The sequence below is a fragment of the Podarcis tiliguerta genome, assembly GCF_965153285.1.
Source record: "Podarcis tiliguerta genome assembly, chromosome: 10".
NCBI classification, from domain to species: Eukaryota; Metazoa; Chordata; class Lepidosauria; order Squamata; family Lacertidae; genus Podarcis; species Podarcis tiliguerta.
The window spans coordinates 7685433-7712349 of NC_139543.1; the positions used below are offsets into that span (position 1 = coordinate 7685433).

Sequence of the window (26917 nt, forward strand, 5' to 3'; positions counted from 1 at the left end):
AAGTCAGTATCCAAGGAATCCAACAGGAATCTATCCCCTGGTACCCACCATAAAATAGTTCAACACAATCCCATGCTGGCCAGTACATCCAGAAGGCAACAGAATGCTCACCATGGTGCAGGTGGCAAGTGAAACCAAGGCAGTCAGCTTTGTTTTCAGTTTAGCAATGGGTTTCTAGTGTCAAATTAGCCACTAAGCATTATAAGCTGATTTGCTGTTCCTTAACTGAGTAGCATGGGGATTTAAATAGCTAATTTCTTCATACAAATGCATACTGAACTCAACATTCAGGAGTTATGTGTCTGTTCTATCCATCTTAATTGTACCCTACACTTCTCATCCAAGGCCCAACTCCCCAAGAGGTTCGGACGGTGGCAGCAAGAGAAAGGGCCTTTTCTGTGGTGGCTCTCCAACTGTGGAATGCTCTCCCCAGAGAGGCTTACTTGCTGCCATCATTACATGTCTTTAAGTGCCAGACAAAAACAATCCTCTTCATCCACGCCTTTAGCAATTAAACAAACAACGGCCTGTTAAAGCTGTTGGTGGGGGACTGTTCCTATGATTTTTTTACACATTTGATCAATTTACAAATTGATTAGCTAATTATTTGGCTGCAGAGTTTTAGTTTCATACCAGACATCTTGTCTAATTTTATATATCTTAACTGCGGTTTAGGGCTCAGCTCCAGAGATTGATCCTTCTGAGAGTTCCAACTTTGGATGGGAAACTAAAATCAAGGCATGGATGGATCGTTACGAAGAAGCAAACAACAACCAGTACAGCGAAGGGGTTCAAAGAGAGGCACAAAGAATAGCTTTGAGATTAGGAAACGGAGATGACAAAAAAGAAGTGATCACCAGCAACTCAGTCTTCAAACCTCCAGTAGAGGTAAGTGAAAATACATTCAACGCAACACCAGTCTTTTATAATAACAACATAGCACTCAGATGTTGCATTTCTCTAAGTAGAAACATAGTTCAATATGTTGATACCACATCTCCTGTATTTTTAGTACAGGAAAACCTCCTTGTTTATTGATTTTACATTCTGAAGTACTCAACAGTTAATGAGGACCAGGTTACCAGTTATGACCATCAGTTTTCAACATTTGGAATTTAATTGTCAGATCACTACTGCAGATATATATTTTTTCAGCTTTCCTGTTAAAACTTATTTTTTAAACAATGTTAGCAATTTGTCATAATCTAAATTAATCAAGTCTACCCGCAGAACAGGTGCAATGCCAGCTAAAACCCATCCCTTCCTTTGCCAGCTTCCCCACAAAAGCTTCTCCAGGGGGTAAGGGGACCTTGCTGAATAGGCTGGACTGTGGATAGTAGAAAGGGGGATCCCCCAAAATCACTAAGATACACATTTACAGTTCAGGATAACGTTCAATATGTAGCTATACAATACTAAAATGGTTCTGGAATGAGCTTCTTTGTGCCGGGAGGAAGTACAGACAGTATTTGATTCAGTGCCAGCTTTTAGGGCTGCTGTTAGATACATGGACATGGCTTCCCTTAACATTATTAACAATTTAAATGTAAATGGGAGAAAATAGACTCTTTTGGTTGCTGTTACCTAGTGGGTACAGGGACGCGGGTGGCGCTGTGGGTTAAACCACAGAGCCTAGGACTTGCTGATCAGAAGGTTGGCAGTTCGAATCCCCGCGATGGGGTGAGCTCTCGTTGCTCGATCCCATCTCCTGCCAACCTAGCAGTTCGACAGCACGTCAAAGTGCAAGTAGATAAATAGGTACTGCTCTGGCGGTAAGGTAAACAGCGTTTCCGTGCGCTGTTCTGGTTCGCCAGAAGCGGCTTAGTCATGACCTGGAAGCTGTATGCTGGCTCCCTCGGTCAGTAAAGCGAGATGAGCGCCGCAACCCCAGAGTCGGCCACGACTGGACCTAATGGTCAGGGGTCCCTTTACCTTTTTACCTAGTGGGTAGCTTTGCTATGCATTTTTGTATTTTTATGTCTTAGGAAGCAGTTTAATGATTGCAGTTGCCTCAACTTCAATTTTTTACTCTCCTCTCCTCCACTGTTAACTCCAGTGGAACTTTACACCTGTATTCTGATGCAGTACAGTTACTGTCACTTCAACCAAAATTTTAAGTAAGTAATGAAGGCAAAAGCATATTTCTTCCAAAATGTGTTTTTATGTATCCAATTTGCCAGTTACAGAATGGAACAAATTATGTTTATGAAAAGAGAAAAACTGCCACAAGTTAACTTTTGATGAAAAAATCCTGTTACTGTTATGGAAAGGTAGTTAAGGTTATTTAGTCAAATATGCCAACTAATAAGTAGGGTTAAGTGCCTAAGTCCTGGGCAGTCCACTTCTTTATTCAGAAAAACGGGTTTAATGGTGTGTACAGGAAAATAACAAAACAGTGTCCATAGATCTGACTCAATTTGAACAGCTTCCATTTCCTCTTTGATACAATGTTTACTCTTGGTAACGCAATTAGCCAAATCATCTTGTGTGGTCTTGGAAGATCCAGTTTGGCTCTTAGTAAAAATAAAATGTAGAAACTGTTTACCCTATTCTTAATTTTTTGTACACATCTTTTAAAAACAAAAGGGAACACAGTCTCTGTCTTTTAAACATCTAGGTATTATAGAAAAATGTTCAACTACAAATACTAATTTCTTAAAGTAAAATACCCCTTTGATATATCATTACAACTTCCATTCAGAGGGAATATTAATACTTTAAAATGATACAAATTGGCGCTTTACTGCCTTTACTGAACTTTTAGCCCAGGGAAGCAATTTCTAAATCCTCTGTTGTTCTGATTATCAGTACACATCTGGCCATTAAATCCTTATAAAGAAAAGTGCATCATCTAATTTAACTACAATATTAACAAGGACAATTATTTCCAGTATAAACAAAAAGTAAAATGTAAACTACTGCAATCTGTTAGGTACTGTAAATATCCCAACATTTCCATTTTTCCAGCACCCCATTCTTTACAAATACTGGCAAATAAGGAGGCACTTTGTATACTTTGTACTCTGTATGCTATACCAGTACGCTTAAAAAGTACATTGTTTGATCAATGGCAAACATGGAGATAGTCACATCACCTAATAATGTATAGTAGTTCCATTCATTGTGTGCTTGTGGTTTACCAATGGCAGCCACTTAAGAACTGACCGGAAAGTTCCTGTCCCTAGCAGAGGCTGTTGCCTTTTGTACCACCTAGATATTAGGTTAATTCACCTTGAAAATGTCATGTGGTATTTCCCCCAAACCCTGAGCAAATAATTTGTCAATAAGTTGCAAAAGAGAGTAGACTACAAAATGGCACCATCAGCCGCCTGTCATGCAGTCTTTGGAAGGAATCTGCAAGCTGTTTGATAAATTAATGTTGTTAGAGAGAGACTAAGCATAAAGGAAAAGTTACATTCTCAGATCTTGTAATAAGAAGCATCTTTGCTTCTTTCCCTCTAGCATCAGCATGGCGCACGTGACGCACTCCTTGGAGGAATGTCCCTGCTTGCAGAGACCTTCGCCTAGATATAGGCCAATTCTCTTTTGCTCAGAAGTGACACAATTACAAGAGGTGTGAGTTCCTTAGTTGTTGTGTCAAGAGTACAGTAAGATTTTTGCTTAGAAAGGTGTATTCCCACCTGAGGCTATTGAAATGCACCAGAAGTTTCCTTTTCCTAGAAATCAGCATGTTGACATTTTCATCAAAATGCCTCTTACTTGGCATCTGTCCTTCTGCTCTTGCCAGCAGATTAGAGAAAAGACTGCATATTTTGTGTGTTGTCATTACTTCCGCACACCAGTTTCTAGCCTTTTTAACCAGAGGGTTTGAAACATCTTTTGAGGAAGGGGTTCCCTAGTATACTTTGAAAGACTTGTATTGGTTTTCATTTTTTAGATACTGTGGTGTCGTTGTTTTCCCCAAAATGTAAAATGTCTACATAAATATAATACTGAATTTTATGGTAGGAATAAAGTCAATTAGCTTTTAAAAAGAAAGAATACTATTGAAATTACCAAGTTGCTCCTTAAAGTTGTATGTTATAATCTGGTTTCTTAATAGCACTAATGCAATCAGCTTAATTAGATTTCTTACATTTTTCTTTTCTTCTTCTAGAGCTATATTCAAAAAAATAAGAAAATCCTAAAAGCTGCCAAAGACTTGCCTCCAGATGCACTTATTATTGAATATCGAGGAAAGTTCATGCTGAGAGAACAATTTGAAGCTAATGGATATTTCTTTAAGAGGTACTTTTCTTTAAAATCTAGCTTTAATTACCTACGATCCTACAGTTATTCTTTTGTTTTTCTCTCTGCTTCTGGCAAATCTTGCATTTTTATTGCCCTGAGAATGCAACTGCACCTTCCGGTCTTTCATTACTTCACATCTCAATCCACTTACCTTTGAATATTCAGCAGCTAAGATTGTTCACTTGGGCTGCTATCCTGTACATACTGCCTTGGCAGTAGGCTCCATTGAACTCAGTGGGGCTTCCTTCTGAGTTGGCTGACATAGGATTGCAGAGTTAGTCCATCCCTTTGACAGTGTTACCCCAGTGTTGTGACAGGCTCTTCACAGCACAGTTTTGCCTCACCTAGTCTTTTCCGTGTTTCTCACTTCAGCTCTGTGTCATTAGACTTCATCTGGCTGCCATCTTCGGAGCCCTCCTCTTTCAGTTTACTTCATTCATTCTTCTTCTTTTTGCCTGGTACCCTTATATAATCCCCTTGTCTTTTGCCACATATCTCTCCCCTTTCAAGATGATAATGAGTGTTCGGAAGAAACGGAGTAATTGCCTAGTTAATGCTGCGCTTTAACACTGAACAAGATAGGAAGGAAAGGTTACTTCAGAGAAGAAGAATTGGCATCAGGGACCCTCACTGCCCCCTAGTGTGCCATATTGCATGAGCTGGCAGTGGTCCTCACAGGGATTAACACAGTTCCCTTGTGGGTCTCATACACTTAGAAAAGCCCTTGAAGGGGAAGCACATATGTCTTTGTATTCGCCTACAGTCTTGACATGTTACATTGCTTTTTGTCTATTTAAACAGGTACATCTTCCTGTATCTAGCATTCAAGCACGTAGGAATACACAAAGCTTTCTTCCCTTGTCCAATGAGACGTGGCTTCATGCTTCCTCCTTTACAATGCCACACACATGTAGGATGCTCTATAATAGTGGTTTTCTTCCCCTGCCTAAGATTTACCTGGGGTTGAAGCAGTCTGTATAAAACAATGTCCTAGTGGAAATGTAATGTTTGAAAGCTTAACGGCTAAAAGTGGGGACGTAAAAGCTAAACAGAGCTCCAAAACTGCCTCCTTTAAAATCTCTGACTCTTATCTACTTTGGCTCTTCTTCTAAAGCGTTTCTGTCTTTACCATATTGGCCTTCCTCATCAAGTTGATAGTCTGCTACAAATAAAGATGCGGGACGTGGGTGGTGCTGTGGTCTAAACCACTGAGCCTCTCGGTCTTGCCAGTCAGAAGGTTGGCGGTTTGAATCCCTGCAATGGAGTGAGCTCTCATTGCTCTGTCCCAGCTCATGCCAACCTAGCAGTTTGAAAGCATGCCAGTGCAAGTAGATAAATAGGTACTGCTGTGGCAGGAAAGTAAACAACGTTTCCGTGTGCTCTGGCTTCCATCACTGCATTCTGATGCACCAGAAGCAGTTTAGTCCTGCTGGCCACATGACCCGGAAAGCTGTTTGTGGACAAACACCAGCTCTCTTGGCCTGAAAACAAGATGAGCACTGCACCCCATAGTCAACTTTGACTGGACTTAACCGTCCGGGGTCCTTTATCTTACCTTTACCTTTTACAAATAAAGAGCACAAGCCAGCAAGCTACCTAGCATCATAAGTACCTGCAGGAAAATGAAACCATTCAGTAAAAACAATTCCAGATGAGGTATTCAAATATTCACAGGAAATCTCAAAAGAAAAAGAAAGATCCCACCAAGGGTTAACAGCCAGTCTGACCTAAGAGCAAAAAGAATAATCCTAAATATGGCAATTTGAGTTATTGTGAAAGCAAGCTTGTGCCATTAATATTCTCTAATAGACCTTGCCAAGGAAATGAATTGTCCCCATCAAATACCCTCTCTCTACTTCTGGGTGTCTGATTATATCTTGGATGATGACCAGGAAATTTCTGAAAGTTTGGGATTCTTATTGCACTCAGTACAGCATGGCTAAATAGGGTCACTATTTTAAGAACATTTAATTAAAAGATCAAGCCAGCTTTAAGATCAAGGCAACATCATGCCAATTTTAATTATGGGAAATCCTTGTAGTTGCATAGTGAATCTAAAAAGCAATTTGTGTACCTGATGCAATAATATTTGTTTCTACCAGCTGGAAATGAAGCTTGTCTACTCAGAAGGAAGTCCTTCTTTGTTCAGTAGGACTTACTTCATATCTGCATAGGATTGCAGTTGGAGAAAGGATCAGCTAACATCTTGAAACACAGGAGAAATTCAACATTGTGCTGTTGCAAACATTCCATCAGCGGAAGCATTTCTGCTTTCCCAGTGGAAAAGTCTCTCTTTCCCTCCTCATATACGCTGTTCTGGGGCTTCCCACAAACCCCAGCACAATTTTAGGGGTGCAGCTGGGTGGCAAGAGTGGGAGAATTCCTTTTATGAGAATTTGCTATTGTTGACAGTTAGCTCAATCCAGCTCACAGAAACGTATTTCCCTATTTTTTCAGAATTTTCCAAATGTTTGAAAAACTAATTTTATATGTGTTTAACGCAACAGTGGTGATATGTCTTGCTGGTTTTCTTAACTCCTTTAGGCCATACCCGTTTGTTCTATTCTATTCTAAATTCCACGGGCTAGAAATGTGCGTGGATGCAAGAACCTTTGGGAATGAAGCTCGATTTATCAGACGTTCTTGTACGCCCAATGCTGAGGTAAGCTTGCAAGTTTTAAAATATTTCGTAGTAAATCTTTTGCTGAGGGTGGCAGAATACAATTTGACTGTGTATACATATTTTCTGGTAATGAAATAGCGGCTCAGTAAATTAAAAAAAATCAGTGAATATATTCAACATAAAGTTCCAGAACATCAGTGTTGCTAGTTTAAAATTAAGGCAAGGACAGTTGCTGTCATTTCACAGCACTTTTGTAATCATAAAGTGCTATAAATATTTCCAAAGGTGCTATTTTCAGGATTCTCCAATTAAGTCTAAAAGAGGAATACATATTACTTAGTTGAAATCCACATATATTATGCCTACACTTAATTGTATTGATTAGGGTGTGGAAACAGAAGGTCTGTTTTTAATTTTTTAACTTAAAGGACCTGACCTGGACAGATTTTGCATATGTGGGACAAAATATGCTATTTTGATCTCTGCACTAGGATATAGAAGGCAACCACTTTAAAGTGATGCATGATTTTTGCAACATCCCACTATATCCAGAAAACTGTTTTCCTATATTCATCTGCAAAGTCTAAAGAAATTTATTGGAATACTGTAATTTTGTCTGTAAGCAGTGGAATGGGCTATATATATCTTTATAACTTACATAAGTTGATAGTAATGTTTACTATTTCAGTTGAGTGTTTCTGAACAGAGGCCTTTACCAAAGAAACAGTAACTGATTAAAGTACTTCGGTGGAACAAGTCTACAATTTTTGTTTCCAAATATATTAAAAACTGTTTAAATGTGTTATTTTTCTGTGTTTAGGTTAGACATGCCATTGAAGATGGAACCATTCATCTGTATATCTACTCCATCCAAAACATTCCAAAGGGAACAGAAATAACTATTGCGTTCGATTTTGATTATGGGAATTGGTAAGTCAGTTTGGGCACCAAATATTAGGGCTGAGTTGTCAGATATGAAATTGGTTTGTTATTGTTAATCAAGTGGTCTCCATTCATTTACATTTTTTAAAGATTACAATAATAGGATGCCATTAAAATGCAGTGTTCTTAAACCCCACAGTTTAACAGAGAATCTGACGTTGCTGTGATTCATATCACATTAGAATTGCAGGATCAGACATGTACATGTAACTAGCACATGTACTAGTTATGAATGCTGCTGGTAAGATTATCATTCCACCGAACACTGCGGAGTTTAATTCAGAGTAAGCCTACAGAGGATTGGGCTGCATAGAAAGCAGTACTGTGCAAATGCTTTTTACAAAGTTTTTCCATATTTCATTTTTTTATTATTATTATTTTTAGCAAATACAAAGTGGACTGTGCTTGTTTGAAAGAAAATCCTGAATGCCCAGTACTTAAGCGAGGCTCTGAACCTACAGAAAACATAAATACTGGATACGATACTAGAAGAAAAAAGGGCAGAAAAGAGAGAGACGCTTCAAAAGAGAAGGAGACTCAAAACCAGAACATCACCTTGGATTGTGAAGGAGCAGCCACCAAAACAAAGTTTCCAGACAACAGACAGAGAAAGCTTTCTCCCCTTAGGCTATCAATCTCAAATAATCAGGTATTCCAGCATATTTAAAATTAAAAACAGGACTCTGAAGCTTCCCATTTCCTTCAGGGTGGTGGTTGGGGCAACTCCCAAGAGCACAGATTTTGTGGGCCAAGACGCCGTATGCAAATACAAAACTCCCAAACCTTCAAGGAACTGTTGGCTTGGGGCATGGGGGTGGGGTTATATTAATTGGATGGCTTTGTGGAAGGTACCTCATCTTGAATTTTTAAAAATTAACTTGTTGAACAGCATCAGAATACTTTTGCAGATCACAAATGTAAGAACATCATGCTGTGCCTTGGGATCCAGGATCTTACCAGGGTTGGTAGGCTGGTAGCATTTATATTTCATAGTTGAGATATAACACAAGGGTAGGGAACTGTGGGCCCTCCAAATGATGGACTCCAACTCCCATGAGCCCCAGCCTACACAGCCAATGGTTAGGGAGGGTGGGAATCACAATGCAGTAACATCTAGAAGGCCACAGGTTCCCCACTCATGATACAATCAGCTGTTGAAAAGAACTAACATTATTTGTGTCACATAGGTCATAGGATGTTAACTTAAAAAAATAAATCCTTACAAAGCATTTATTTGTTGGATTGGCAAATGCAGGAGGGGTTGTTTACACAGTAATGTTTCTTTCCTCGGACATGGCTGAAAGTTCAGTTCCACCTAAGGAATGGAACAGGAGGTTGAGGATTAGATGGATTTGAAGCGATCATTAGTTGTACTTGTTTCTTTTCCATTTTCCTCGCAAGGCACAGCAAATGATTCCTTACAGATACTGATCTGCAGAGTCAAGTTACCATTGTTTTGCTTAGGGCATATCTGCACATATCTATGGAAAAGGAGCCGTTCTCTTGCCACAGGGGTATACTAGCTATTCTGTCGGAGGTATTCAGTGTCCCACATTTTAGATTGGTTTTTATATTCCATTGAAAACAACAAAATCCTTGGGAGACTGTGCATGCCAGGAAAACCTACTGTCTGGCACAACACTGCCATAGTCCTCTAGAAATCCTCTAGGGTAAGATCCACTGACTCTGCAGCACTGTTAATTTTCTTTTTAAGTCATATGTCTAGTGGGACATGAGAGATTTATTTTCTGTTTTAACATACTTTTTCTCCCTCCATTCCACCCCCAATCTGAGATAGACTAAAGGGGAACATAAAGGGAGCTGTTGGGAGCCATGCAGATCAGCGCACAATCTCCCAAGACACCTGAAATCCTCTTGCCTTTCTTTTAAATGCTACTGATTAAAACGCTGTGGACAGTGTTTAAAACTGGGAGGTAAGAGAGGAAGGTGTTTCAACCCACAATGTGCACTGCTACTGAAATGGTCAGAATTCCACAGCAGAACACAGAGCAAAATGAAATTGTGTTTTGGCAGTTGTCCTGTTTTTTTCCGGGGGGGGGGGGGGAGTTGCACTCATATATTTTCAACTTTTGGGAAGCCTGGTACCTCAATCGCAGAATTGTAATGAAGAGTGGTCATCTGTGCCCCAAGCAATATTCCCGTCAGGAGTATCTTGTATTTCTAACCATTTTCTGCACCCTTAAAACATCTAGTAGTTGTGAAAATTGGCTTTACGTGTCTGAAAACCTGCTTTTGAGGGTAGGATTCATCACATCAAGTACTTAAAAACTTTTTTAAAGGATTAAGCAGCTAGTATTATTGACTGCTCTGTGATAAAATAGAAATTTTCCAGTAGGCAATTTTATGCACATACTAGGCATGCAGTCTTGGACACACTTGGGAGTAAGCCCTACTGGTTTCAGTGGGACTTTACTTCTAAGTAGACATGTATAGGATTGTACTGTAAAGGAATAAATATTTTTAAAAACCTAGATTAATAGTGGATTAGCAAAGTTGCATATATATTATTAACTTTGAGGTGATGTTCTAGAAGTAACCCAAACAAAGATTGTCGTGCCAATTTTGGAGGCTAAACTGCCTACATTAAATCCTAGTTTCTTTTTTATTGTTAAAGCAGCTGACAGATTCAGGACACTTGTCTGACTGTACTAGCTTGCATGTGTTCATACAAATTAGTACTAAAACATATTTGGTTATTTCTTTAGTTGGCAAAAAAAGATGCTTTAGTCACTGGATATTTATTTCTAGATGTATGAAAGTTTGAATCGTTGCTTTTGCATGTTATTATGGCTAATTGGTTGGCTGCTTTTGCAGTGGTGATGCGAGGCTTTTTATGGTACAATTCTATATACATGTCTACTCAGAAGTAAGCCCCACTGAATTCAGTAGGACTTCTTCCCAGGTAAGTTGAGTATAGAATTGCAGCATAAGTATCATATAGTATTTGGAGTTCCCTCGGTTATAGCAGCAGTAGTAGTAGAGCTTCTGTAAAGCAGTCATTTCCATCTTTCAGGAGCCAGATTTTATTGATGATATAGAAGAAAAAACTCCTATTAGCAATGAAGTAGAAATGGAATCAGAGGAGCAGATTGCAGAAAGGAAAAGGAAGATGGTAAGTTGGGAAGCTAGTAGCTGCTTAAAGCTGTCACTACAGATTGGTGACAGCTGCTCTTCCCATGCTAATCGTTGCTGCCTCTCTTAGGTGTTTAGTGTTTGAGAATATTTGAAATCTGCTCCTGATACATGCTAACAATATCTAAAACTTGAGTCTGTGTGTTTCTATTTTTGGCTTGAGTGTTACTTTCTGGAAAAGGGCTGTGTGTGTTTGTGTGCGCGTGCGCTTTCTTGGGAGTTTACATATTCTTGATTTTGCGCTGCTGAAGTCTTGTTGCAGATCAAAGAATGAACTTTCTCTACCTTGATCCCAGTATTTTCCATAAGTGATCAGCCAAGTTGAGTAGATGTCTGAAGATTGGGGCGGGGGGGAGGGGTTCCTCCTCTGTGTAGATTTAACAAAGAGAAGTCAGATACCTTGCCCTTAATAAAAAGGACACAAACTACTTACATTGCTGTATGAATGTTGCCTTATTTAATTTTCAAATATGGAACTTCAAGCCGGGGCACAGGCACATCAGAAGGGGTCAGGAAACTGGGAGAATCCTGACGTAATGAAACGTGAGGGTTGACTGAGCAGTTGAGAAAGTTTGGAGGAAGACATAACTGTTCACAGAACTAGCACAAAGCGAGCCGCTGATACACCTCTTATTCCCCCCCCCCTTCCCTTAATTTCATTGTTTTGCTGCTACTAATGTGGAGACAGCACACCTCTCTCTCTCCTCTGTTCCCCACTCTGAGGTCAGGTGTTCCTCCTTGGCAGGTGGCACTCTAGGAAAGGTGGCCTCAGAGAATGACTAGATGCTGCCAGTTTTCTACATGATCACATGCTGTAATTGGTTACATGTCTAGCCATCCCATTATCTCAGGCCACTGCTCCCAGAATGCCTTGCTCTGAGGAACAACGCCTCCCCTTTCCTTCCTCAGAGCGATGCAGGGAGGAGCACGAGTTGTGCTGCTGCTGCTGGGATAGCATCCATAAAACATTTTCATTTGGTAAATCTTCCTTTGGTAATCTTGCTTCTGCTCAGGGAAATAATTAACTGCATCAGCTTTAATTTTAATTTTTGATGTTTTTCCTTTTTTCTGATACACGTCATGTTTTCCTATCATACAGTGTTTCTGTGCAGACTTCCCAACCTAACACTCCAATGCAGTCTAGATATACCTTGTTTTTTCTGCCTATCAGTTACTTTACCCCTTCCTCTTTCATTCCTTGGTTGTAGTTAGCTGTTGCTCATAAGGTTGCCGCTACTTGGAATTTGATTTTGGTATCATATCTTTTTAAATACTCCCCAAAGCCTTCTCACTTGCCCCTAGTCTGTTTGTTGTTCTGGTTCCTTATTTTGGGTGTCATGTTTTCTAATTCTGCAAATTCTGTCCATTTATGCAGCCGTTGTTCTTTCGTAGGAATTCCTCTTTCTTTCCAATTTCTAGCATATACTATTCTGGCTGCTGTTGCATAACACAATAGATTACGTGCCTTCATTGGTATGTCTTCGCCAATTATAGCCAATAAGAAGGCTTCAGGTTTTGGGTGGAATGTAAATTTGAAGATCTTTTTTATCTCATAGACCATCTCCCAATATTCTTGGGCGTGTTTACACAACCACCACATGTGTGTAAAAGATCCCTCTACTGCATCAGCTTTAAAGATCTGTCAGTTAAGTTTGTGTAGGAATATATATGGGTGAGGGTGGTTATTACCAATCACCAAAGTCACTAGCACAACAGTTTTGAGCTAGCACACAAACTAGTAGTTTGATAATTTAAAGATGTTTCTGTTCTGTTGGCAGTTTCCTTGAGTGAGGAGGCCTCATTTTTTAGGTCTCTGGAAAGAGAGGCTTATAATGTAATATATGAAGGGACGTTAATAGGAGGAATTGCAAAAGTGTGAACGCTGCTGGGTGTTATGTGGGTCTTTCATTATTCCACTATTCTTATGACCAGAGTGCATGGCATCTGATGGCAGGGTAGTGCCATGTTTCTGATGAAAGTTCATATTGCCTATACTAGGATGTTATATTGCCCTGTGGCATCAGCATTTATTTTATGCTGTATCTTGATCATGTTAAATTGATTCATATACTACCTTTTCTAGAAGTTCTAGCTTCTGAGTTATCTTTTAATATACCGTTAATATTTAAATGATTCCTTAGCACCAAATACTGGTGCTAGGAAAAACTTGTGATGAAAGTAGTCTATTTTCTCTGTGTTTCAGTAGCACAAGGATTAAAAACAGTAGGCAAATCTTGGGTCTTCAGCTGCTTTGTGCAACAGAAGATAATACATGCTATAACCTTTTTTTTAATGATCCGCCAAGTTCCAGTTAATCATTTTCACCTGTATAAGGGTGAAGAGGGGTCATGTTCCGTGATGAAATTTTTGTTCTTATATGGGGGAGTGGTATTATGAATAGGCCAGCTGCAATTTAAGGGGAGTAAGTTAGGAGGTCATCCACCTTTATTGGTGAAAAGCTATGAAAATCATGTTACCACCAAGCATGACACAGAATTTCCAGTCATACTACCTTTATATAATGCATTTATTATCTGGAAATGAATTGGGAGCCCTACAGGTCACAGCGTGACCTTGTAACAAAGCGATGAAACAGAAACAGTGTTATCCTTCACCACTGGAGATATGGGAGCCCTGACTGCAGAGTGCAAAAATGCAAACACTGTGAGGTAGTAGGTAAACTCTGTTATATTAAGTTGTGACCTGTCTCTCTAGTCTAGAGAAACAGAGCAGACTTGGCTAGTTCTTCTCCCTTAGCTAGGTGTACCAGCTGCATGGCTTAGCTGCCTTGACTATTAACAAGAGCATTTGGAAGGTACTTGCTGATAAACATCAAAGTGAGATGGGGGCACACAACACTTCCTAGCTTGCCAGGACAAAGAAACAAAAATGTTAAGGCAACTTTGTACCTGAGGCTGATACTTCCTCGGCTTCATGCAATGACGTCTTAAGAACTGCTTCCTGGAACTTTTAAGACCTTTCTTAGCAGGTACAGATCCCACCAATCTTGGCGGAGATCTTTGCAATTCTATCGGTATAAAACCACATAGAAATATTGCTGAAGTCAAGTGTTTTGACACACACTCCTGAGGCTCTGTTGAAGGCGCACAGGGCCTGTTCCTGTGTGTGTGGTCCCTAGTTACAGTGGAAATTTTGTTTGATTCCTTGTAGTGTGATGCCATCTCTCCCAGGAACATATGCCACTGCTTCTCATCACTTGAAAGATCCCTGGTAGTTCAGCGATGATTTACTTTCATTTTTCCCTTCCCTTCACTTTGTTGTCTTATGAAAGAGTGATGAAAGAGTGATAAGTTAAGAGCAAAGACTCATTAAAATTGGATCCATGAATGCAGGGATCTGGTGAGTTATTGGTGATGCATAAAGTGCCTGTTGGAGGTCCCCTGGCTTACATAATCAAATAATAGTTTGAATAATATTGTTCATTCTTAAGACTACTAAAAAAATAATAATGGTAAAGTCAATATAATGGATAAAAAATTGGAATGCTTTGTCATATTAGATGACACTTAAATAGAAATTGGGATGATAAGGTCTTCTGGAACAAAATTTATTTTTACACATCAGTAGAGAACAGCCAGTGCACTAAAATGCTCCTTATCATCATGCATTACTTTTCACCATTTTGAGGAACGGAAGTTGGCATTTTGACTGGGCACCTTATGCCTTACTAACATGTGGAAACGTTGCATAGCAGGTTTAAATGAATGCATTTCTCATGCTCTAAGAAGTCTAAACCCCAGTATCCCACCATCACAGATTAATGTTGTCTATCTTTACAGGCTCTGGTACACTCAGCGGAATTTGACGAGGAGCAAAATTACACTTTGTTAACTGTAAATTATAAACAGGTGTTTATAAAATAGTGTGTTTTTTAAAAAATCATGGAAAGATGCTTTTTCATTCAACACAGGTTGAAACGGGAAGATAGCAATGTTGATTTAAAATTGGGTATAATATAGTTTTAAAACAGCATTTTTCATATAGACGTGCACAGAAAATGTACATCATATACTTTCATTGCATCTTATTCTGTTAAAAATATTAATAAGCTTATTGTATTTTAATTCTAGTTAATATTCTTCTTTCTGTACCGTATAAGGAATTGACTGAAATTTATGAGTAAATATGGTGCTTGCACTAATACATAGCTGTTTATTGGCAGGTGTGTACCTAATTTGTTTTCTTTTGCTCCAAGTTAAAAAAAAACCACAGTGCTGTGCCTGAGTGTCAAACATCAGTATATAAGCTAGTATATAATGATAGTTCTGATCCTGTAACTTGTTTTGGCCGTTGTGCAGAAAAAGTTGGAACATGGCTAAGTTTTATGTACTTTTATTTTATCTTCAGCATACATTGCTTAAAAATTAATGTTGCTTAATTCTTCAGACCAGAGAAGAACGGAAAATGGAAGCCATTCTTCAAGCTTTTGCCAGGCTAGAAAAAAGAGAAAAAAGAAGAGAGCAGGCTTTGGAAAGAATTAGTACATCTAAAACCGAAATTAAACCTGAATGCAAGGAAACGCAGATCATCAACGAAACAGAATTTGTACAGGTAGTGACATATAACTTTATTAAGTTTAAGCTTTTCTGTTTATGTGATTTGGGCAACACTTTGCTGCTTTGAGCAGCTTTCTTTCACATCATCAAGGCTTTGTGTTGACCCAAAAGAGTGCCTTCAAAATCCCTTATAAAACTCAAGACTTCTGAAATGGTACTTGGAACAATTTGCATATTGTTAAAAGAAGACTGTCATTATGTGATACCAAAGTATCCATTGCTGAAAATGAATATTTTGGGATGGGGGAAATCACATTAAAAATCTCTTTCAAATATGTACTTACTATTGGAAAAATTTCAGAGCGGTTATTCTTTCTAGCTATGCAAGGTATGCAGTTTATCTGACGTTGGTGTTTCATGCATTTTACAAGGAACCAGCAAAAGAGGAAACTGCCACTAAGCCAACCCCTGCCAAAGTCAATAGGACAAAACAGAGAAAAAGTTTCTCTCGGAGCAGAACTCATATCGGACAGCAGCGGAGAAGGCACAGAACTGTTAGCATGTGTTCAGATATTCAACCATCCTCTCCTGATGTGGAAGTTAGTTCACAGCACAATGAGCCTGAAAACACTGCACTTTCAGCTGAGCCTGAAACTGAGACAACTGTTCCTGAAATAGTTCCTGAACCAGAACCCCCAGCACTTAACAAATGCCCTACTAAATATCCTAAAACAAAAAAGGTAAGTGTATTTCTAAGCTGAAACTGATACTTTCGTTTGTGTATTAAATGTCTGCCGTGATGTTCTTTGCAAAGCAGCTCAGGGCAGCATTTAAGCAGGAATATACTGGTTATCAGCTCCGTTTTGGGATGAGGAGGAGGGAGTGGCAGTGGTTTCTTGTTTGAGCAAGTGCAGCAATGCAGGGGTACCACAAGAAGACCTTGTACGGTTCTGAGATGCGTTATTTAAAGAAGGCAAGCGTGCTTTCTTCCTCTTGTACACTCACGTCCCCTGGGAAAAATAGGGAGGAACCTGGACACTAGAAGGCAGAAGATGAGACTGAGTCTCTGGTAGGAAACCTTGGGTAAGGATCAAGGGCCCCTGTTAACAGGAGGGGGACCCCCACCCCCAATCCAAGACACCAGAATGCCATCATGAGATGGGTAAATAGGGAGAGGTGCAAGACATTGGAAAGACCTCAAAAAAGCAACAAAAAAGCATAAGTGAAGACCTCTGGGTGGTGGGACTGCTCCTTGCATCTCCAATGATTTTGGGCAGGGAATGCTGACTACATACAGTCAGAAAATGAAGGGAAGGCTAAAAGGTCTCCGTACTTCCTCATACCGCCCAGGAGTTACCCTCCTATCTAGGAGAAGTGAATGCAATGGCTTTCAGGGTAGGGAGGGTCACAGCACTGAATTCTTGCACCTTAAAGGGCCTACGTCATGATTTGAGTGTCTGTCTGGAATGAGGAACAGTTGACATCTCTTATTTTGTCCTATAGGATGCATCTCCTGTGAGGTCTGGAGTTTGCCTTCCACTGAGAGGGAGAAAACACAGCATAGTCCTCCCTGTGAAGATATTGAAAGAGTTCATGTTAGGCTTTTTCTGTGAAACCGTAGACCATGGCATTGCTAACAGTCAGTAGTTTCCTTGGGTTGGGTTTGCTTTCAGTTGCTGCTAGCTTGGAAGGAAATGGTGATCTAGGTGTCACAGAAATAGAGCCAGTTCAGTAGTCATTGTTTTTTGAGCGCTTCTTTTCCACTAAGTAGAAACAAAATCCTAAAAAGGGAAATGAAAGTTTGTGGCCATCTTTTAACTGCGGGATTGCTCCAGTTCAGTGCATGCAGAGCATCTATGGAGGGGTTTCTAGTCTGGTTTCCCTCTTCCTCTGTGGTACATATGCATGGATGTTCAGCATACCTGAGCATTCTGGGAAGCCTATATCCAAGTCCAGCCTCTCCCTTCTCAATTCATTCAGGGAACACATTCCTTGCAGCTCACATTCCTTGACCAGAAGGATGGGAAGGGCTGGACACAAATTTGTGAGGTATGTCTCCCATTCCCTATAATGGCCGGGCATATTCTTTTGTGTGCATGCCACCAGCTGTAGATTTACTGTTTGTAATATTTTTATTTTTATCCTGCCTTTCTGTGTAAAATACCCAAGGCAACTAACAAAAACAAAACTGTTAAATGAAGTGAATGCAGCACAACAGCACAGCAATATTAAATAATGCAGTATTACCAGTAAATAATAGGTAAGGATTCTGCCATAGCACCAGAGGCCTCTGAATTAAGAGGGGGCTTTCATCAGAATACCAGAGAGAAACAGGCAGGCTTCTCGAGGAGAGAGTTCTAGAGCCTGCAGTAACAACCGGGAAATATGTTTCCGATGTTTACAACAGCAGCTACATACAGATAGCATGTCGCAGTAGCCCAGTGTGGATATTAATAAGGCTTGAGTAACTGGATAAATTGAAAGGGTGGTCTATTCCTGGTCACTGCTGCCATCTGAACAGCTCCAGGAAGGTCCCGTTTTTAAATTCAAACTTTTCTTAAGATAAGGAAATTGATTGGAACTTCAAGAGAGGACAGGCTGCTTGAACTGGCTTAAACAGTCCAATCCTGTTCACATTTACACAGAGATAAGTCTCACTGAATTAAGAGTGTGCTTTAGGTTGTTAACTCAGTGAGCAAAGAATGGCAGGGCTTGTGCGTGGTAAAAATGGTGACACCCGTTAGAAAAAAACATAAGGGAAGGCCTATTGTACAAGAACACCCGCCACCCTGCATGCATTTAGACAGAAAAACTTAGGAACGAGTAAATTAAAAAATTGCTGATGCTTGTAGTACACACATCACTTAGTTTAAGAATGCAGGTTGTTTCTCAGTAGCATTGGCAAAAAGGCTTGACATCAGCCTCGCTGGCTAAAACTTTTGAACAGTGGCATTTTACCACAAATTTACCACTTTCTAGGATTTGACAGCAAATCAGCTCTTACCGTCTAGTATATTTTACCTTGACACAGCAGCCACGTCTACACAATTAAATGCTGGTTTAATAAGTCAGAATACGTATGAGCTCTGTGTACCCACTCACAATTCCTTCCTGTGAGCAGGGAAACAAGCCAGGAAACCCCAATTTCCCCATTTGATCAGGAATTAAGGTTAATGGCTTTCAAACAAGCTATGATGCAAAGCCATGGGTTTAAAGGGGCTTACAAACTTGCTTGTTTAGAAGCCATTAACCTGATTGTGCAAACCTGGTCAGTTTCTTGGATTACCAGTGAACCTATAAATGGTGTATCTGTGTGCAGTTACAGCTTTCGTTAGTTACTTTAGTATTTGCACTCTCCCATGGTCTTAATGTACAGTTGATAACTACCTTCAGCAGAAGGGCTATGTTGACTTTTCCCTTTTCTGTTTAGCACTTGGTGAGTGAGTGGTTAAGTGAGAAGAACGAGAAGACAGGAAAACCGACGGACAGCCTTTCAGAAAGGCCCCTGCGTATAACGACAGATCCTGAGGTTTTGGCTACACAGCTGAATTCTTTGCCCGGTCTCACTTACAGCCCACATGTATATACTACTCCTAAGCACTATATTCGTTTTACATCGCCATTCCTTTCGGAAAAGAGGCGCAGAAAAGAACCTGTGGAAAACATTGGCTCTTGCAAGAAGGTAGTGTTGCCTTTTTGTTTTTCCTACTTTTGATATTAAGACAAATAGCTATTTCTTAAATCTTGTAAAATATCTACAGACTAGATAAGGCGGGTGGCTACTAGTGAAAGGTTTTTGCATAGTGCTACCTATTCATTAGAAGAGACACGGGTGGCGCTGTGAGTTAAACCACAGAGCCTAGGGCTTGCTGATCAGAAGGCTGCAGTTCGAATCCCCGCGACGGGGTGAACTCCCGTTGCTCGGTCCCTGCTCCTGCCAACCTAGCAGTTCGAAAGCACCAAGTGTAAGTAGATTAATAGGTACCGCTCTGGCGGGAAGGTAAATGGCGTTTCCGTGCGCTGCTCTGGTTCGCCAGAAGCGGCTTACTCATGCTGGCCACATGACCCGGAAGCCGTACGCCGGCTCCCTCGGCCAATAAAGCGAGATGAGCGCCGCAACCTCAGAGTTGTCCGTGACTGGACCTAACGGTCAGGGGTCCCTTTACCTTTACCTATTCATTTCGTCATCAAATGAAGACCTTATTTTCCATGAACTGTTAAATAACAACTTAGGCCACTTTTTGTTCCCCTTGTAAAAGTTTACGCTGTGTCATATCTTACATTATTTTGTAAAACAGGCTAGTGAGTTTTTTTAAAAATTGCACATGGCCTGGAAATGATTTAAATCAATAATTATAATGGATCTCACTTGGCACCCACGGACTAGACTTTAATTATATTCTTTTTCCCCCCCAGCGTTGGTTGAAGCAAGCTCTGGAAGAAGAAAACACAACAGCTGTAGATAGGTTTAATTCACCATCTCATGAAAGATCTAGAAGTCCCACAGTCAACGGTGAAAGTAGAAGTCCCTTGTTATTAAATGACAGTTGTTCTTTATCAGGTAAGGATTTTTGTTATGTGGTGCAAGCCATCCTCTGAAATGGTTTAACCCTTTTCATCAAACTTGCAGGGGATCTGATGCTTAAGCAACCACTTCTACTTACTTTTGTACTAAATGTTTATGGTTCGTGGCATCTTTCCTGCTGGAGAATATAGTCACACTCTGCTTGAAAGTTCAGTTGCTTCCACCAACAGAACACCCCGTACCCCCTGTGTGTGACCAAGATTAAATAGAAGAGCACTGCCCTGAGATATTTTGCTATCACAATCAGTTCGTGAAATCTGACATACAGGCCTTTCTCTTAGGCTAGGATCTATACCTCACCACCACCACCTTGTGGAGAACTGGGCTTGTTGGAAAGTAAATTGCAGGCCTCTAGTTATAATAATAATAATAATAAAATATTATTTATACCCCGCCCATCTGGCTGGGTTTCCGCTTTCCTTCTGTAAGGAAAAGTACCTCTGAGCTCCATGTGTTTTGAAAGGCATTCTTTGTGGAAATGGAAAGAACAGAGTGAAGCATCTGGAAACCAATGTATTGATTTCTAGCCAACCATTCAAGTTTCAGGGACCCACTTGATGGACTGGGAATGTTTTGCCTGTTCTGCATTTGGTGGGATGGTGGGAGGAGGTAGAGTTGGGTGTGTGTGTTTTTCCAAGCATAGCTAGTTTTACTTCTGTGGAATGAGTATTTTGTGGTGCTTTGTGGGGGCAGATACCTGGTTTGGCAATTGAGACTCATGTCGAATCTCTGTACAGTGGTACCCCGCAAGACGAATGCCTCGCAAGACGGAAAACCCGCTAGACGAAAGGGTTTTCCGTTTTTCGATGCGCTTCGCAGGACGAATTTCCCTATGGGCTTGCTTCGCAAGACGAAAATGTCTTGCGAGTCTTGAGATTTTTTTCCGCTCCCCACCCCCTTTTTCTAAGCCGCTAAACCGCTAATAGCCTTTTATCAGCTAATCTGCTAATCCCTTAAGCCTTTAATAGCCGCTAATAGCCGCTAATCCGCTAATGGGGTTGCTTTGCAAGACGAAAAAAACGCTAGACGAAGAGACTCGCAGAACGAATTAATTTTGTCTTGCGAGGCACCACTGTATTGTACTCAAGGTTCTTTGGGCAAGTTGCTATATTTTGTGACTAGTCAGACAGTTTCCCAGGTTTCCAAATGTTCACATGGACTCTGGATGCTTTAGTCGAGATTACTGCATTGCAGGGGGTTGGACAAAAACAGTTTATTGATGGAACCTAATAATTGTGTTCAAATCTTGACAGCTTAACGAGAAAGCATCAATTGTTGTTTTTTGTTTGCCTTCGTAACATGCAGACCTGACAACACCGCTAAAAAAACGAAGAGTCTACCAGCTGTCGGATTCTGCCTATTCAGAAACATCTACACCTATTCCTTCTCCATATGCCACACCAACCCATGCTGATTTCTCTGCCTCAGATCCATTGCTGTTTGCAACTCCTCCCAGAATAAAAGCAGATGATGAAACCTGTAGGAATGGTTATAAGCCCATTTACTCACCTGTTACGCCAGTGATTCCATGCGTACATGGAAATGCAATGCACTTTGAGGTGAGCTTTTGTATATTCTATACTCTTACCTGATTAATCAACTTGCATTGACAGGTTTTTTTAATATAAAAAAAAACCAGCTAGCTTAGCAAACAGCGGGACGTGTGGTAATGGCTACCAATCCAGTCTTTAGAAGGGGATTAGACAAAATTCAGAGAAGTTTTAACTCCTAGCATATATTCCAGGGAGGCAGAGTGAAATAAAGTAGTTTAGATGTTATTTAAAAAATGAGATGCTTCCATGTGTGATTTGCATTAAAATAAAACTTCCATGCTTAACTTTTTTAATGCAGAATATTTCTTCACCTGAAAGTTCCCCAGAAGTTAAGAGGCGAACGTATAATCAAGAGGTAAGGAGAACTGTAAGAAGTTACTGGGAAAGGCTTATATGCATTTTGCAAATCTTCCTCCCAGCTATGAACAGCTGCTAATAATTGTTTGGGGAAGAATTGGAAGCAGAGCACAAAAGGTCCTGCGTTTAATCTCTGGCATCTCTATGCAAAACAGGAAGAGTTCTATCTGGAACCCTGGAGAGTCACCGCAATTGAGTGTAGACAATGCAGAGCAATAATCTAGCTTGGCAAAAGGCAGCTTCTTAAGTTTCCCAGCATTACAAAATTATTTTTTCTTGCATTTTGCTGACAAACCTATTACAGAAAGCATGTAGTATTGCATGGAACATGAAAAAATGCATCTTGGTAAACCCACCATTGTAGCCAAACTAAATAATCCAGATCCTTTAAATCCTTTCTCAATATTGAGGATAGTAATAACAATAATAATCTCCATCCCACCATGTTCATTGGCGTAAGCAGTTCAATCTCCTGCCTTAAACCCATATTTTCCAAATATCTCAGAATTACTGCAAGGTCTCATTTCTCTAATTCCTGTAATTTACACCAGTGTTGAGTTCCAATATTTTTTATGAATTGACATACCTTCCATATATGGACTACATCTGTGTTAAAGGCACAACAACCAAAAATTGGATGGCACATTAGGATTTTATAGATAAATAGATAGATTAAAAAATACTTCAGTGGAGCCATCAATGAAATAACATTCAGCTAGGATCATACGGGGGTATCATTTTCATTTACTTTTCTCAGACATTGTGTGTTACATCTATTTTTTTTTTAAATAATATTTATTAGAGGTTTAATAGTTACAGAAAAAAGAGGGGGGGGACAATAAAAAATTTAACAGAGAATACATCAAAAATAAAAAGAAAGACAAAAAAAACCCAATACATCAAAACAACAAGAAAAACAAAAACATTTAAAAACACATCCAATATTTCCATATCTTTACCTTTCATTTACTTGTTTCCTCGACCTCCTCACACCTCCCTTTTTTGTATTCTAGTTCAATTAGCTATTTCAGCAAATCCTTTCCATCTTTCTCAATTTTTGTTCTATAATTTATCTTAACACAATCTAACTTTTAAATTTTCCACTTTGGCCCATTAACAATCAGTTTTTGCTTAGTTCTTTATAACATTTCTGCTAAAACCATATAACTTCATTCCAGCATTCTTCTAACATTCATTAATTTTGCAATATTTCTGTAAATATACTTTGAATTTTTTCCAATCTTCTTCCACCGACATTGTGTGTTACATCTAATTGCTTCTCTCTCGGTGTGCAGGGATTTGACCGGTCGTCATCAGCAATGCTAGCACTCAACCCTTTCAGAAATTCCAATCTAACAGAAATGTGCCTGCAAGAAATAAAGACTATTGGATATTCCAGTCCAAGAAACAGGACTGATGGCGCCAGGCAATGCTCCGGAGAAAACGAAACGGCCTCAGACCTCCAGTTGGGACTTGAAGCAATTGAGCAAAGTGCACTGCATAAAACTTTGGACAACCCCTGCCATGATAGGACTGATGCTAGCAGCCAGCTGGAAACTGCTCACTGTGGACGGGGAACAGTTTATCCAACTTGGGTAAAGAGTCCTGACAGGACAGGTGTCAATTTCTCAATGAATTCTAATCTGAGGGACTTAACTCCTTCACACCAGCTGGAGCTAGGAGGTGGATTCCGAATAAATGAATCAAAGTGCCTGATTCCCGATGATGCCAGAGGCGGCATGTTCATGGAAACACCTGTTTTTTGTACTTCTGAAGATGGACTTGCAGCTGGCTTTGGAAGAACTGTCAGTAGCGACAGCTTGATGGACGGAAATTGCACACCCCAGAATCCTCCACAAAAGAAAAAGGTTACAACCTTTAAGTATAAATTCACACTTTCATTTTTTTTATATCTGTACCTTTTCTGCCAAGACAAAATTAGATAAGCTCTTCTATTTACTATAGGAGACATTCTCAAATGGGTTTATGATTGTAGCCTTAGTATTTTTTAAGTTGAGCATTTAAAGTTCTAAGTTATCAAATTAACGTTAAGGATGCCTACGTTTGCCATTCAGTGTTTGCTCAGCTTCAAGAACAAAAATAAAATTTATAGTCTGTATTTACTAGTTTTGAGGAGACTTGATTTTCTTTAGCTTAGAGGAAATTCTTTCTATAATACATAATTGTTGCAGATATGGAACCTGGGATGCTTTTAAAATAGTTGAATAATTAAAAATAATACCTTTTGATCAAAACATCTCCCAGTGACATGAAATTTAGTAGTGAATGGTCTAGAATCATCTCATAAATGCAGCATTGTTGAAGCTTAGCAGGGGCCTTGGATAGGTGACCTTCTGTAAGCCATTCTGAGATTTGCCAAAGAGGCGTATGATTATGATATGAATCTAAAGGCAGTGGCTTTGATCCTCAATTCTATGAGCAGAGTGTTCCACTTTTGGAACAGGGTTTTCCAACCTCCCCCTTCATGCTACAGCCCCGCGAAAAGCTAATGCCGGCCAGAAAACCCTCTGGAATAGTCGCAAAGGAAGCTGCAGGAGGAAGGGAGCAATGGTTCACTGCCTCCCCGTAGCTAAACTGGTGTCCTGATAAAAATGAAACACGTGGAAAGGGTTCATTTTTAGCAGAAAGTTTAGCCATTAATGCTGGGGCCAATATTTTAAGACAGACAAACCAAATAGTTATGATGCATATACTTAAAGATTCTGAAAACTGTTACTGCCCCAGTTAATCTGAAAGGAGGGGAATTGCTCAGATTGTAAAAGGACATTTTCAGTAGTTATGCTTCACCGTTTGTTCTAATGTAGGAAGCCCAGTATGCAGTACCCCAAAATTATTTTATTACAATTGCGGCAGGTCATTAGGTTGGATCAAAAGGGTGCACTTTCACTTGTGGAAGTCCTCTTCAGCCCACCGAAGGAGTGTTTGGTACCTTGTACTGGAGCATTGTGTTATAAAAGTAAAATGCAGCCAAATATGTTTTTCTGGTTGCACCAGTGGAAGTGGAAGAACGGTTACAGAATTAACCGCTTACCCTCACCATGCAAATTCACACACAAGCAAGATAAACAACCAGGAAGCCTTGGGTTCATGCTATGTCTTAACTAAGGACAGTGGATTGTTGCTTCCTAAATTGCAATAGCCACAATAAATCAGAAAGTCTGGGTCCTCGTTATGTGTAAACATGCTCATTCTCTTACTCATTCTAATTTTAGATTCATTTTTGCAAGAGAGTTATCCTCAAAGCTAATGCCAGCCACTTTGCAACCAGATTCTGTGTTGAATTTTCTCTAAAAGATTATGCAAACTCCACTTTTATAATAGCCTAGAAAGAAATCTGGGGGAACTGTCAAAACAGTTTGAGTTGAGACATCCCACAACTGTTCTTTCTACTTTTTCCATAGGTGTCGCTTCTAGAATACCGCAAGAGGCAACGGGAAGCCAGAAAAAGCGGCTCCAAGGCAGAAAGCTTTCCCCTTCTAACCATATCGCCACACTCTGCTGGTGGAGGAAACAACGGTGGTTCTGCCGACGGGTATAACAGCAGCGAGAACGGGGAGCCAGTTGAGCGGGAGCACACGGCTAGCCTCCCTTTACCATTGCCAGCCACCGATTATAGCACCACTTCAGAAGAAACAGAAAACTCCTCTTCATCGAAAGAAGCTTCAAGTGAGAAGAACGATCCAGAGGTTCAGTGGTAAGCGCCTTCTAAATAAGTTGCTGTTAAAGGGACGCGGGTGGCGCTGTGGGTAAAACCTCAGCGCCTAGGGCTTGCCGATTGCATGGTCGGCGGTTCAAATCCCCGCGGCGGGGTGAGCTCCCGCCTTTCGGTCCCAGCGCCTGCCAGCCTAGCAGTTCGAAAGCACCCCTAAGTGCAAGTAGATAAATAGGGACCGCTTACTAGAGGGAAGGTAAACGGCGTTTCCGTGTGCGGCTCTGGCTCGCCAGAGCAGCGATGTCACGCTGGCCACGTGACCCGGAAGTGTCTCCGGACAGCGCTGGCCCCCGGCCTCTTGAGTGAGATGGGCGCACAACCCTAGAGTCGGACACGACTGGCCTGTACGGGCAGGGGTATCTTTACCTTTACAAAGAAAAAGAGGACTTTTGAGTAACACAAGTGTTCAGATCCTCAAAATAGGGTGGTGAAATTTCAGATTGATTAAAATTTAACAAGGTGCCCTTCTGCTACCATAAGAAATGTATGCGTCAGCCTTTAAGGGTTTGAGCTCTGTGGGGGCCAACTTCCATACAATTTGTGTAGTAGAATTAGGCAGAACACATGGCGTGCTTGCATGGGAAGTGCTTGCTGTGACCTTTCCCCCTTAAAGCACCAATCATAACTACTTTTAAAGTAGTTTTACTTGGCTAGAAAAGGCAGTATTAGTACTGCACGTTCCTTAGTTCCCATGGATTTGCTGAGACATTAAGAGTACTATAATCTATAAAAATAAAATAACGGATGTGGGTGGCACTGTGGTCTAAACCAGTGAGCCTCTTGGGCTTGCCAATCGGAAGGTCGGCAGTTCGAATCTGCCCAACGTGTACCATGCAACTAAGTGTTCTCTTGAGCAGTAGGGAGATACATTTTTTTCAATAAATAATTATCCAGCAAACTTAGACTTCATTCATTTTTGTTTTGAAGGACTGCTTCAACTTCAGTGGAGCAAGTGAGGGAACGAAGTTACCAGCGAGCTTTGCTTCTTAGTGATCATAGGAAAGACAAGGACTCTGGTAAGAAAACATTTGGTCGATCCTGAAAGTGTTCCTTTGAACTTTGAGCAATTTCATGGTTGTGTTTGGTCTGCTTCTGATTGAGCAGGAAGAAATGTAATTACTGGTCACCATCTGATCTTGCAATTCATATCATTTTATTAAGAATGCTTCAAGCTTGATTTTTAAAATTCAAACTTGAAAGTTT

General features: G+C 40.2%; 1 protein-coding gene across 27 annotated transcripts in view; it reads left to right on the forward strand.

Annotated features, from left to right (window-relative positions):
* Positions 1-26917, forward strand: part of KMT2E (lysine methyltransferase 2E (inactive)) — a 59977-nt gene that overhangs the window by 30137 nt on the left and 2923 nt on the right. For 8 of the 27 annotated variants that reach the window (XM_083399268.1, XM_083399270.1, XM_083399266.1 and 5 more), the window contains 16 exons: positions 676-888; positions 4118-4248; positions 6796-6913; positions 7695-7804; positions 8201-8465; positions 10851-10949; positions 15377-15541; positions 15918-16226; positions 17467-17535; positions 18917-19168; positions 19903-20047; positions 21377-21630; positions 21923-21979; positions 23277-23849; positions 25404-25696; positions 26642-26730. In XM_083399268.1, coding sequence (XP_083255394.1) covers positions 676-888; positions 4118-4248; positions 6796-6913; positions 7695-7804; positions 8201-8465; positions 10851-10949; positions 15377-15541; positions 15918-16226; positions 17467-17535; positions 18917-19168; positions 19903-20047; positions 21377-21630; positions 21923-21979; positions 23277-23849; positions 25404-25696; positions 26642-26730 — 3142 coding nt within the window. Of the gene's footprint in view, positions 1-675; positions 889-3462; positions 3575-4117; positions 4249-6795; positions 6914-7694; positions 7805-8200; positions 8466-10850; positions 10950-15376; positions 15542-15917; positions 16227-17466; positions 17536-18916; positions 19169-19902; positions 20048-21376; positions 21631-21922; positions 21980-23276; positions 23850-25403; positions 25697-26641; positions 26731-26917 lie in introns of all 27 variants that reach the window. The other 19 variants (XM_083399247.1, XM_083399272.1, XM_083399248.1 and 16 more) reach the window with 7 other exon arrangements.